Source organism: Lathamus discolor, chromosome 6 (assembly GCF_037157495.1).
Source record: "Lathamus discolor isolate bLatDis1 chromosome 6, bLatDis1.hap1, whole genome shotgun sequence".
Classification (NCBI taxonomy): Eukaryota; Metazoa; Chordata; class Aves; order Psittaciformes; family Psittacidae; genus Lathamus; species Lathamus discolor.
Window position 1 is genome coordinate 84322302 of NC_088889.1, and position 13017 is coordinate 84335318.

General features: G+C 42.9%; 1 protein-coding gene across 1 annotated transcript; it reads right to left on the reverse strand.

Annotated features, from left to right (window-relative positions):
* Positions 1–325: 325 nt before the first annotated feature.
* Positions 326–11578, reverse strand: LOC136017826 (ubiquitin carboxyl-terminal hydrolase 42-like). The gene is made up of 16 exons (XM_065686482.1): positions 11382–11578; positions 10569–10779; positions 9664–9864; positions 8551–8661; positions 8300–8402; positions 8072–8139; positions 7857–7927; positions 7225–7307; positions 6467–6578; positions 5701–5841; positions 5399–5499; positions 4800–4938; positions 3374–4105; positions 3083–3171; positions 2190–2813; positions 326–1051 (listed from the first exon to the last, which is right to left on the reverse strand). Exons 2-16 carry the CDS (start codon positions 10768–10770, stop codon positions 1036–1038), a joined length of 2793 nt encoding a protein of 930 aa, XP_065542554.1. The 5' UTR covers positions 10771–10779; positions 11382–11578; the 3' UTR covers positions 326–1035.
* Between the last annotated feature and the right edge of the window lie 1439 nt (positions 11579–13017).

The following is a 13017-nucleotide window of genomic DNA, read 5'->3' on the forward strand; positions in this document are numbered from 1 at the left end:
CTGCTCTTGTAAGTAAAAGGCCTCTTTGCCTACCTTTAAGCACACTGATTTAAATTGACAGGTTGAATTTTTCAGAGAGAAAACTCCTCAGCTGCAAAATCAGTTGTTTTCGTAAGGCTGAACACTCATAGCTGTGCAGCTATAAATGTTACTCCGGTAAGAGCTGGTTTCCCACCCTAAATTAAGGAGGAATTTTGTCCATTGCTTTCCATGAGCTTCAGCAAAATGTAAGGCAAGTAGGGGGAAAACTCAGATCGTTTCTCCTCAAGTCGATTAATTAGACCAGACAGATTAGTCAGATGAACTTTATTTCATAGAGGTTCCCACTCACTGGTCTCCTGATGCAGGACCAGCGAATATGAAGTGCACCACAGTTTGTTAGCATTTAATAATAAAAATTAAAATCACAGTATAAATTTGTCTTTAACTAGCCCCTTTAGAGAGACAAAACCAGACAACTGAGACTTCAGACAAGTGACAGTATATTAAGAAAATGGAATTAAAATATATGGATTTTGTCTTGACGGTGAATGTTTCAATAATAAATTCAAAGTTTTGATGGTCAACATCGATAAAGTCCAGTCTGAAGATAAAAGAGTCGTTGTTTTTGAAGGTAAAGACTCATCTTTTTTGATGGTAAAGCCAGGTTCGATGGTAAACAGTCAGGTTTGATGCAAACGGTCACGTTTGGTGGTAAAAAGTCACATTTGATGGTAACGAGTCAGTTTTGATGGTAAAGGCAGCTTCGATGGTAAACAGTCAGGTTTGGTGCTAAAGTGCCAGCTTTGATGGTAAAGCCAGGTTTGACGGTAAACAGTCAGGTCTGGTGGTAAAGAGTCAGTTTTGACGGCAAAGACAGGTTCGATGGTAAGCAGTCAGTTTTGATGGTAGAGTCATTCTTGATGGTAAACAGCCAGGTTTGATGGTAAACCATCAGCTTTGATGGCACACAGTTTTGATGGTAAAGAGTCAGGTTTGATGATAAGACGTAGTTGGTTTTGACAGTAGGTTTAGTTTGGGTATCGAAGGATTCCATCAGTGAGCTTTGTATCTGAAAGACAAAAGAAAGCAATGTCAGTCCATGTCATGACGTTCAACGCCAAACCCTGTCTCAGTGGTTAGGTTTCTGAAAGAGAGGTCTCAAGCCTGCACACAGCTCCATCTGCTCTGTGACTATATTATCTGACGGACTTGAGAAGGTAGCTTCCCCACATCCAAACAGACTGCATTTTGGATCTATGCTAAAGTGAAAGTTCCTACTTCAGACCCCTTTATTTAGTATTTTTAAAGACGGACCTTCCACAAGAGGAAGTTCATGAACATCTATGGACTTGAGGAAATACTAAAATTCTCCAGACTTAACAAATGGCTTTTCACAGCCCTCATATCCCACTTGTGTTGCAAGCAGTGGACCAAAGTGGGGTTCTGTCACTGTGTTTATCGGTTAACATCTCTCACGTCTACACAAATAGCGCACTAATCTTAACGGCCCTGGCCTGTGTAGTGGGGTGCAAGACATTTAACTTCTTCCTCTACTTTTGACTGGTTTAGAAATAACCAGAGTTGGCCACCTGCTGGCAAAAGCATTCACTAAAGCCAAACCAGTCCTAGTCATTGTCAATGTGAAACACAAGGCCATCCAAATCCTGAGGTCTGAGGGAAACATGCAGGTTAAAAATAGGAAAAGGGATGCAGTGTTTGATGTGTGTATGAAGTGTTATTTACTTTACCACAGGTGATGGCTTGCTGTGTGCCAGCTATTTTGCAGTAATTTCTGCACATCTGACTTCAGATGCAACAGACATAAGCCCTCAGATTAAATAACAGTAAGTCTTGGTTTGTACACAAATCCTTACAGGGGCTAATTGTGGAATATGTGGAGTTAAAAATATGTAACTGTTGTAACCTAATCAAGAACAGTGCGCGGATGCGGTTCTGTCCTGGGTTCAGCAGGCTGGGCTTAAACCAGGACAGGTTCTTAACTTTGTGCTCCAGATCTAGCGTTCTAACGCTATTCAGCAACATCTTCCTACGTTTGCTTGACCAACCTAATGACCAGCCTAATGACCAACCCGCAGGCGGATTATTATTATAAATCACTTAGACACAATGGGAAAAAGACAGGCATGAGAAACATTCAGAGAAGAGTTAGGGAAAAAATTGCAGATTATGCTGGAATCCCTGTTTACCTGTAATCCGTCTCTTGATATTTATCATCTATCTTGCGGCGTTTCCTTTCCACTTCGCTTTCGCCTCCTTCTGTGTCACTGTATTTCCTCTTGCCAAGCCTCAGTTTCTTATTTTCCCAGAAAGCGTTGTCAAATTGTGCACGAGCTGAGGCAGGTGGAGGTGCGTGCCCTTCCCGAGAGTGTTTTTCAGACTGCTGCGGAGGTACTGAACAATGACGGAGGTTCCCTCTGTGGCTGCTCAAGTGATGCGCTCCTTCCTCTCTGCAGTGAGTGTTGTCAGCCCATCTGCTCTTGCAGGGATCATCCCGCTCTGATTTCGAGAATTGACTCCGTTTGTCAAAGTCTTTGTCAGAATGAGTGTACTTCCTCTCTCTACCATTTCCTGTTCTACGAGCAGAGTCATAATCCTCGTAATATCTGCATTTTTCCCATCTCTGTGCTTCATCTTGACAGTATGTTTCCGGGCTCCAGGTTTTCTCTCCTTTGGAACGATAATACTTATTCCTGTCTTGTTCTGTTCTTTCTCTGCTTCGGGATCTATAATCAGAGTATTTTCCCCAGCTTTTGCCATTATTTGGACTGTTTCTTTCATTATGCGAAGGCCTGTATTGGCTCGCACGCATCCTAGGGTGGAAAAAAGAGAACAGAGAAAGGATTCCAATGGTAAAAAATGGAAAACCATTCTGTGAAGAAACAGAAGCATTCCAGGAGGCATCTGCCTGTATTTAATATGACAATAACACATGCTCGGTGCTGACATCTGCAATCCTACATGTACAGTGTGGAATTTGCTGTACTAATTTAAAGCTTTCTATTAAATAGTACTAGCAGATGGGTAAAAGAATGATAAACTTGTATGAAATCTTGTTTTCATCAGAGTATACTCAATTTACCTTGTTTTCTCTGACAACCTGTTCAGGTGGTTGCAGGCCAGGGATTCTAAGATTATTTCTTGAGGAATCGGTGACTCAGCTACAGGTATCTACAATTAAAACATAGACGTTAACAAACTAACAAACCACAAAAAAACAAATGTAGAAAACTAATGGGACAGTAGCACAAAGTGTTAATGAGGAAATCAGTGCTGTGTGTTTTCACAGTATTTCACATGAATTAGGAACATTCCTCCTGAATACTAAACACGTCATAGGTGAGAAGTTCTAGATGGAGCATACATAACTTGCTCGTGAAAGCAATCCATTTGTTTTAGCAAAGAAAATCTCAGAAGGTTTAGCAGGTTGGACTTGGCAAGCAAAATCATCAAGTTTCTGTCCCTTTTGTTTAAATCCAATATCTAAACTAATAGCACCATTTAGTGAATCATTTTGTGGCAGCTCATGATGGGATCTCTCTTCTTCAGCACTCTCACAGAAAGAATGGGAATTCTGCAATGTGCCAACCACCTTCCCCATTACAATTCCATATGAAGATATGCTGCAATTCCTTTTCAACACGCCATTCGACTCCACAGACTTTCCTGAAGACTCTGCACTGGAAGGGACTAGAGCATCGGAGCCGACTGTAGGACTTACATTCACTGCTGGCTCTACAAACATTTCATCAGGAACTTCCTGTTTGGAAATGTTAGCAGCAACTGCCACTGTAGATGCATTTGAGGAAGACTCTGCTCTGAGAGAATCTGTAATTGTGGAGGAAGGAACGGCCTTGCTGAGATCCTCATTCTCCAAAGCACTGGTAACACAGCCAGGTTGTGACACAGTCTGAAGCTCAGGCAATTTGTTAGGAATACTGATAGTGATCTTCTGGGCTTTCGATGGATCCGTAGATGAAGGCCTGGTCATTTCCACGTTTCGAATGCAAGCAGTTGGTGGAGCTGAAGATGGCTTGTTTATGGTCATACCAAGAGGATTTGTATCTCCTTTTAGGGGTCCATTTCCATTTCCACAACTTGATTTCTGTATTGAAAAAGAAAAGATTGCAAGATGAATATGTGCAATTACACAGCACTTACTAAAACATTAAATTCTCCTACTAAATATTTCTAAAAATTGCCTCACCACCTAAAAAGATAAACACCTCACTTCCAATATAAACCTAAGTCCAACAAGTGTATTTAATTCCTGCTGCTTTTGGTTTACTGCATCTTGGTATCAAATGAGCCTCATTTTTTGAAACCCACTCAAACAACTTAACATTGACTACAGCTCTTCCCAAATATGTTTATTTTCCCCTTTAAACATTCCCTGGAAACACTGCAATAATTGCTCTGCTACTCAGGACCAAGAAAAATCTTTCTCACTGTCTCAGCTAAAGCAACACTGACGGAGAGTGATATTTAATTATTATTACTACTGCTATTGTTCTTATCATCATCATCATCAAGAATTAATAGACTCCTTCAAGTGTCTCAAAAGCGTAGCTGTCAGTGCTTTAGAAAGCACTTTGAGTTGGAAGTATAATGAAGTAGCATGGCTGCACAGTTTAGGATTAGCCACTGTTTCAATAATTCTGGCTGTCGCATGACGGTTGTGAAGAAAGCTGTAGTGTGGGAGGGAAAATAGAACTCGATGCTATAAAACAATACCCCCCACACATCAAAAGAAAACAACATTATCAATTTGGTGTCATTATTTACTCCCTGCAAATTACCTTAACCATATGAGGAGGAAGTCGTGGTCCCGTAAATCCAGCCTGCTTACTCTTAGGCCCCCGCTGACCAAGGAATGAACGGGCATAAGACGGTGCTGGTAAGGAAAGCCCACATTCTCCAAGTGTCAAATCATAGCGCCTTGGGAAAAAAGCAGTGATCTCAGTTTAGAGTTTTTCTTTCAGTCTATTCTTGGATTAAAACCCCAACTATAATTTTAAAGGAACAGATGATGTGACACAGAAGACATATATAAAAGACTCAACCAAGACTACAAAGTAAGAAATAGACAATGGTCTCCCTACAATGACTGTGCTTGTCAGAGCAACAACTCCCCCTTACACCTTCTATGGCGTAATTTCTCCTCTTCTATATTAGACAGCTACATAGAGCAGATGTAGAGCAATATGCACAAGCTCACCAGTTTAAGGGCAAACAATGAAAGACAGTAAATGACAGCGGTAAGTTCAGGTTAGACAGAACTGAATTACACAAACAGTAAACTTTGCCTAGGACAGAAAGAAAAACACTTGGAAAGAAAGAAAAGTATCAGTAACAGGAAAGTAAATATATTCTGAACAGAGTCAGTAGTTGGTATTACCTGATATAAAAAAGTAAATAAGCTTGCTGATTGAGAACTGTTTTGATATCAGAACGCTCCACTATGGCATCATTCATTCGATACCAAAATCCATTGCCGGCCTGCAAATAAAAGACAGTGATACCTTCAGACAAAATGCATGTTGTCGAAATGACATCACAGGCGGAACACTACAGCACAAAACGTACCAAACAGATCGAACAGAACACATCATTCAACCTTTCTCCATCAAAATGGTGGCTGCCAGTAACATTCATTTTCTTTGTTTATTTTACCCTGTTGGAAATCAAGCCGATACCCACCTTTATGAAGCAGATATAGTGTCCTGCATTACAGCTGAAACCAGAATGAACAAGAACTGCATATAAAGAATAGATGAGTGGTTCTCCCGTTGACTGGGACATATATGCTCGGAGATCCAAATATTCAGGGTAGTTTACGTGCTAAAAGAAAACAGGAAGATTCAAATATTACCCTGAAACGCTTCATGGAACAGCCTGAGGAAAACCCTTCTAAGAACACAGGCTAGGATCACACAAATATATTCTTCATTCATTTAAAAATACCTATTCTCAGAAACAACATTTAATAATTTAAGCTGCAGAGAACTGTTTTCTACAGAATTAGCTCTAAGAGTGACGTCTACTCTTAGGGTTACCGTAAGCCATAGTTGCTAGATTGACGCTTCTTAGACAATTGTTATTATAGTTACAGCCTGCAAACACTAACAACTTTTAAATCAAAGAATCACAGAACAGTTAGGGTCAGAAAGGACCTTAAGATCATCTAGTTCCAACCCCCCTGCCATGGGCAGGGACACCTCCCACTAAACCATGCCACCCAAGGCTCTGTCCAACCTGATCTTTAACACCGCCAGGGATGGAGCATTCACAACTTCCCTGGGCAACCCATTCCAGTGCCTCACCACCCTAACCCTAATTTCTTCCTTATATCCAATCTAAACTCCCCCTCTTTAAAATGATCTTTTCTTGGGGAAATCTCCCATTCCAAGAAGATAAAGAACATAGATATATAGAAGATAAAGCTGCTTTACAGCTGCAAATATACCTTGCTGATCTTGCCACCACTAAAATCTGCAAATCTTTTCAGCGACATGATAAGAACTTTGGAGGAACGATGTATTGTGCACGTCTTGGAGGCAGGAACCATGTTTGTGCACCTTAAAAGCAAGCACAGACAAATGTTTAACAGCAAATTCTTCCCCCTCCCAAAATTCAAACAAGTTTACGTCTCTCACGCAGGCTTATGAACCCATACGCCGCACTTTGGGTTTGTTAACAGACAGAAGGTAACAGCATGTAAGCGGACAGCTCTACAAAACAAAGGTCTTAGAACATTCTCTTTTCATAGCCAAGCAAACATCTGAGCATCTATCCTAATGACAAAAAGGAGAGGCTTCCCAACAATTCAGCACGAGAACCGTGCAAGACATTTTTTAGCGAGTCATTAGAGGCTGCTCGTGTTAATGACCACCGTTCACATGCACTGAGACCCAATCCCAGTTTCTTCCACAGGGAACACTAGGACCTTCAACGAGCTGATGTTGCCTCCCACCCCAAATCGTTGTCCTTAGCTCCGTGCTTCAGCTCACCACTACTTAGCAGACACCCCCTTTAACTTCTGGCCAGATGAACATTTCTGTGTGCAACCTCACAATTACGAAGGCTAATAAACCCCAGTGCAGGCGGCAGTAGGAATAAAAGTCTAATAGGAGCTAATGGCCGCAATTCTTCTCTTTCCAGATATTCATGTGATAACATGAAATGCGTTCTCTTGGACTCAGATGGAATTAGTAAGAATCTTACTTGCTGCACTTATAGCTGTTTTCTCCACCCAGTTGTTCAGGTTTCACAAATTGTTCCAGCGCCTTGGTGACAGACGTAACGGTCTGGATGAATAAGAAAGTAGAGCACTAAGTCACTGGAAATGCAAAATTTCAAACACTTCCTGCTAGTTAACGAGAGAACCTTGCTAGCGCATCCTCAAGTGACCTACTGTCAACCGGCAACCACTGTGAAGGAGGCAGAAACCTCAGAGTACGCTGAGCATTTACCTCCTGTGGAAATGATGCTATTTTGAAATAAGAAAATAAAGTCTGCAGTGCCACAGACAGCATCTGTACTATGCTATGGCATCAATAATGAGAACGATCAAACCCATCAGCCTAACGATAGATGTATAGATGCTGAAGCAGAATAATCGAGTAGTCTGAGAGTATAGGCGTTTGTCTAGATGTAATTACTGTTTTTACAGCTTAAACCCACTGCAGACAGGGAGAGCACCTAGATGCCTTCCACACAAGGCCAAAGTCCAATCCACTCCCACCCAACGCCAAGCTCTTTCCTTTTAGCAGTATATATTTTTAAGTAAAATGCCTTTATTTGGAAAGCTCTACAGGTCCTTCTACAGCTCGACCCGTATTCACAAAACACCTTACCTCTATATCCAGAGTAATACTGAGGAATGGTTCGTGCCTATCCGAAACGGCTTGGCAGTTCAAGCATTTTACTGGAATCAAAATACAAATGCTTAGCACTGACTGGACAAATTGAAAGTCTTCATACATTTTACTTTAGTCAAAGTACAGAGGCCTTTACTACAGACGAACAGACACAGACCAGTTCAAAGGACAGGAAGATTTTTAACAAGTACCTTGGGATCTTAGGTATCCTCCAAATATTTGATAAATAAGTGTGGTGGCGTGAGAAGATGTGTCCCATCTGGAAAGAAATGGTAAATCAGACCTCAGATGATGCGAGGCTCCGAGTTAACTCTTCAAACAGTTTTTACCAAGGACATTCGTTTTAATGTGCTATAGTAAAGAAAGGAGTAAAAGGGGCTAGAGAACATCTAAAAGTGAAATGATTTGTTTACGCGTACGTGGTTCCTCCATTCAAGCAAGCTCTCTGCAAAGCATCAACAGTGAAGGACAAGAATTCATGTGCATCCTCTTGACTGCCGTAACAGAAATGTTTTCCTATTCCTAATAAAAAAGAAGGTGGTTATATTTCTCTCATAGAAACTGAAAGAAAACTCACGTTTCTAAAAGTACCAAAATCATTTCTATGCATCAGATAGTGCTTTGAAAAGTTACCAAATATATCAAAAGAGAACCATCTGAAATTACTTACTTTTAAGGCCATTGATAACAGCTATAGGTTTGAAAGCATTATTAGAGAAACACAGGGCCTGGTTAATGTGAGCTTCCAATGTACACATCATACAGAAGTCTTTTTCGTGACCTGAAGAGTGAAAGAAGCAACACAGTCTAGTCAAATAAGCATTGCTACCAAAAAAGAACAAAACCAAAAACTAGTATCCGTGACAAACACTATTGAAATTGATGACACAGCGCTAAGAGAGAATGTGTGTGATTTTCAGGATACTGCTGTTAGGTGAGCTACGTGACACAGAGCTAAGAACCCTCTGGGAGAAAGGAAAGATGAAAGGAAGGTATGTGTAAGTATTTCTGCCCTCCCTTTTGCGACAGGGTTCTTAACTGGGCACATTTTTATCTATGTCAAAAAAACACAGTTAAATTTCTAGGAATAAACACTAAGATGCCAAACCAAAAAGCACGCATGTACCTTTGTCAAAATAGACCTAGAAGGATATGCAAAGAGGCTCCAATGCCAAATCAGTTCAAGCGTAGAATGGAAATGCAAAGAACACAAATTCAAAGGTTCAAAAAAGACAAACTTTTAACTAGAATAAAACCAGTCAAAATTTTAATACTGCCCCACACAAATTTCCATTTCAGGTCAGCGAAAATTAGCTCAGAGTGCTTTCTAGGGTGCGATCTTTTTTAATGGGTCAATAGTGAACGTGTCATTTATTGCAGTATTAGCACATTATGGTATCTAGGCTGCAGAGACAAAGAATCCACGATGCCACCATCCTAAATTTTACCACCTTTCTACCAGCAGGAAATCCAAATGTCAAATGTTCACCAAATGCCTTCCTTTACAACGTACTTCATTATTCACACAAAGCAAGAAATGGTCTTTATTTGCAATTTTACCATTGTGCATTGAATGGACAAATGCACTTTATATACCATTCCGAGCTTTCTGTTAAAGAATCACGGAATCACAGAATCATTTAGGTTGAAAAAGACCACGAAGATGGCGTTCAAAGCCGGCTTCTACAGGTAAAACGGGAAAGCCACGCGTTTTCTCCACAGAATCACTCTTGTTCTTTCACCTTTGCCCAACATATTTATAATAATGCTAGAAAGGACTCACATGACTTGCTGTGTTCAAGAGACAGCATGTAACTGGCCAGAGGAGGTGTGTACGTCAAACATTGTAGAGTAGCATTAAGGAAACACGTATTGCCCAGGTTCTCCAGTCCAACTCCAACATTCAGTGGCTGTTGCCAATCCATGCAGATTTTCTCAGGTGGAAAAAGAATTTTACGTGGTGGGGCAATTCCATCGTTAACAACTGCAAGAAAAATCAGATTTCAAAAAATATTTACTGTTTCTCTTTGAAAAAGGATGTTTAAAAGGTAGCATTCTGCAGGAGCACCCAGAAAAGCCAGGTCTGCTCCGCCACGCAAACCCACGAGATGAACAGCTTAAACACGGCCACTTGAATCTGCAGGTCAGCACACAGTTTTGAACTATGGTTTATTTACCCGTTTCAGTTCTTCCAGTACAAGACAAACTACCACTCTGGTCTTTTTCCTTATTGTAACTTAATTGACATTTGTAATTCTATGCTAATAAACGTAAGAACAAGGACGGAAAAGTAAGCGAGTAACTAGCAGAGCAGGTAACCCTACAGATACCAGACCTCTTCCTGAGCAGGGTTAGCATGCAGAGACTTGTGAAGAATGGAAGCCATAAAGACAAAGGTGAAATGTACTTTTCTCTGCACAACACAGAAGACCTGGCTAAGTCTGTGTATTATAAAAACCTCCTCAAAACCGATCGTTACAAGTAGATTTTTAAACAGACAAAACTACAGGTTTTCCAACGCCAGTGCCTGCAGTTGCCTTAGGGGACTCACAAAATTGCAGCCTAGTGCTGAAGGCTTTATTCGTCACAACCCCGTCTTATATCAGTGCAACAAACGAGAACTGCGTTTTCTAACTTTTAGGGTTTTCGTTCTGAAGAAAAGGGGGGAAGGACAGAAGACACACTTACTTAGCTCTTCCCGGCCAAAAGGCTTAGGCTTCTCAGAGGTTCTAGAATAAATAGAACCTCTCGGTACTTTCTCTGGAGCTTCCTCAGGTTGTACTCGGCCCAAGTTTGCAGTGCATGCTGTTCTTTTCTTGGCAGGACATTTGTTGGGCCACCTGAATGATACCTCTTTAAACACTGAAGGTATTCTCTTCTTTAAAGTCATTGCTGGTATCTGTAACAGAGGTAAAAATTTTTTTTGTTGACTTCAGAATATCAAGAAGCATTCCAGAAGGAAATTCTGTCACTCACTATCAAAGAAATAACTTGAAGAACTAAATAGCTGGTAAGAAATATTAAAAAAAACCCAAACGACAACAACCAAACTCAAACCCCACTCACAAAACTGAATGTAACTGGGGAGTAGCGATTACGCATTTGTCTCATGACAAAACAAACATTTGCAGCAGTGACTGCAAAACAATAACGTACACAAAAACACCCAGGTAGAAATAAGGAGCAATACAAAACTACTACAGGTAGACATGAAGGCACTTGTACGTCTCTAAATTGCAAACGACACTTCCACAATGCAACACTACCGTAAGAAAAAAAAACCAAACCAAATCAGCAACAAAAAAGTAAAACCAACCACCCAAAAATCCTAAAAAGCCCACCAAAACCCAAACACACACACACAAATTCGAAGTAAGGAACACCCTGCGCACGCACGCACGCACACACACACACACACACACACACGCCACGCTTGTTCACTTTCATCAGAAATAATCCAGCCGCCAACCCAGCAAACCCGCAGTTAATTATCCCTTTAACCTTAGCGGGAAGCAAAGGGGTCCGAGTTTGTCAGCTCCGGGACCGGGGTGTCCGTCCGCCCAGGGGTTTCTCTGCTCTCCCGAGGCGCGGCTGCCCAGTGTTTCACCGGGGTCTGAGGGTCTGCTTGTTCCGGGTCGCAAGATAAGCTCTCAAAGTCGGTTGACGTCATAGTACCCGTTCCAAATGGAACTGTCCGGCCTTCCGTCACCAGCGCTAAGCCTGCAGCACCTACCCGCTCACCCCCCGCTCTGCCTTTCCGACAGGTTTTGGTCCCGAAAAGCATTGTGGCACCGCTGCTCTCACGGACCGGCACGGCACGCAGCACGTCCGCGCTCGGGAGCGGCAAGAGCCCAAACACAGCCAAACCAAAGCGACCCTGACGCGAAAGGCGAGGGCAGAGCGCGGCTCCGAGGGATCCCTCGCTTCACCTCGCCTCGCCCTTCTCCCTCCACCTCACGCTACGACCCAGCCCCACTCGCCACTTCCGACCCGCGGCAACCACTGCGCGGGGACAGCCGCAAGGCCGCGCCGCCTCGGCGCCCTCCCGCCCCGCCCCGCCCCGGGTGTCGCTTGCCGGGCTCGCACGTCGGGGACCGTCCGGAAGCAGGACCGCAGCAGCGAGCAGCCTAGGGCGACTCTGCGCTCATGGCAACTAACGGACGGGACGTGAGGACGGCGGGAAGTGGAACCCTTCGAAGCGTTCGATTCCCCGCGGGTGGCGGCAGGCCCCGCCAGGAGCCGCCGCCGCCTGCTCGCCAAGCAAGGAACAACGCCGCTCATGCCTCGGGAGCTGCCGTTTTTACCACGATGCTTTTCTCCTCCCAGTGCACGTACTGTTCTTAAGGGAAAGCCCCTAATTCCATGCTGGAAGCGCAGGGTGGCTTCTTCGGGCTGCTTCTGGCAGCAGGCAGTTTTTCACAAACTTGTTGAACCTGAGCCGTGCCTACTGTGCCAGTGACCGCTTTGGAGACCCGGTGCTTTATCAAAGCCATTTTGCTTGCTGGAGTTGCAGAGCAGCTCGGGATACAGCACAGGGAAACGTGTCGTCCTGGCAAAGCCACGGACTTCCCAAGGTGATGTGTGTCAAATCCGCTTCTGACTGTCAAGGAGAGGCTGTTTGGTTGTTCCAGGCTTGCTGATGGGCCTTGTTTTGCATGGGGTGTCATCCTGCCAGTGTTCTGCTTTATTGCATGTTTGCGATAAAGGCTGAGAGGAAAAGTACAAAGTAAATGTTTCTACACCTCAGATTTTCCCCAGTGTGTGGAATTGTGGTCTACTTGGATGACTGTTCAGATACAAGTACTTTCAAGGGAGTGAAACTCAACCAGCGGAGGAACAATCCTTGAAGAAGTGTCAGTGTGGAGATACCTTGGCTTAATGGAACACATTTAGACTCTTTCTAGAAATGATTTTGAGTCGTATGTCCTGCGTTTGCAAAGCAGCGCGATCTCAGAGCTGCTCGCTTCACCTGTTTCGAGTCTTCTGTTCCGCAGCTTCAGGTTTTGTTTTTGAGCAACGCATGCATCAGTTTGAGCTCTGTACAAGTAGAGTTGTAATGCAAATAAGCCAGAATCAGTGGTACCAATGTGCGCAAGGGTGTGAAAAGCAGCCAATAAAGTGTTTCTGGAGAAATGTG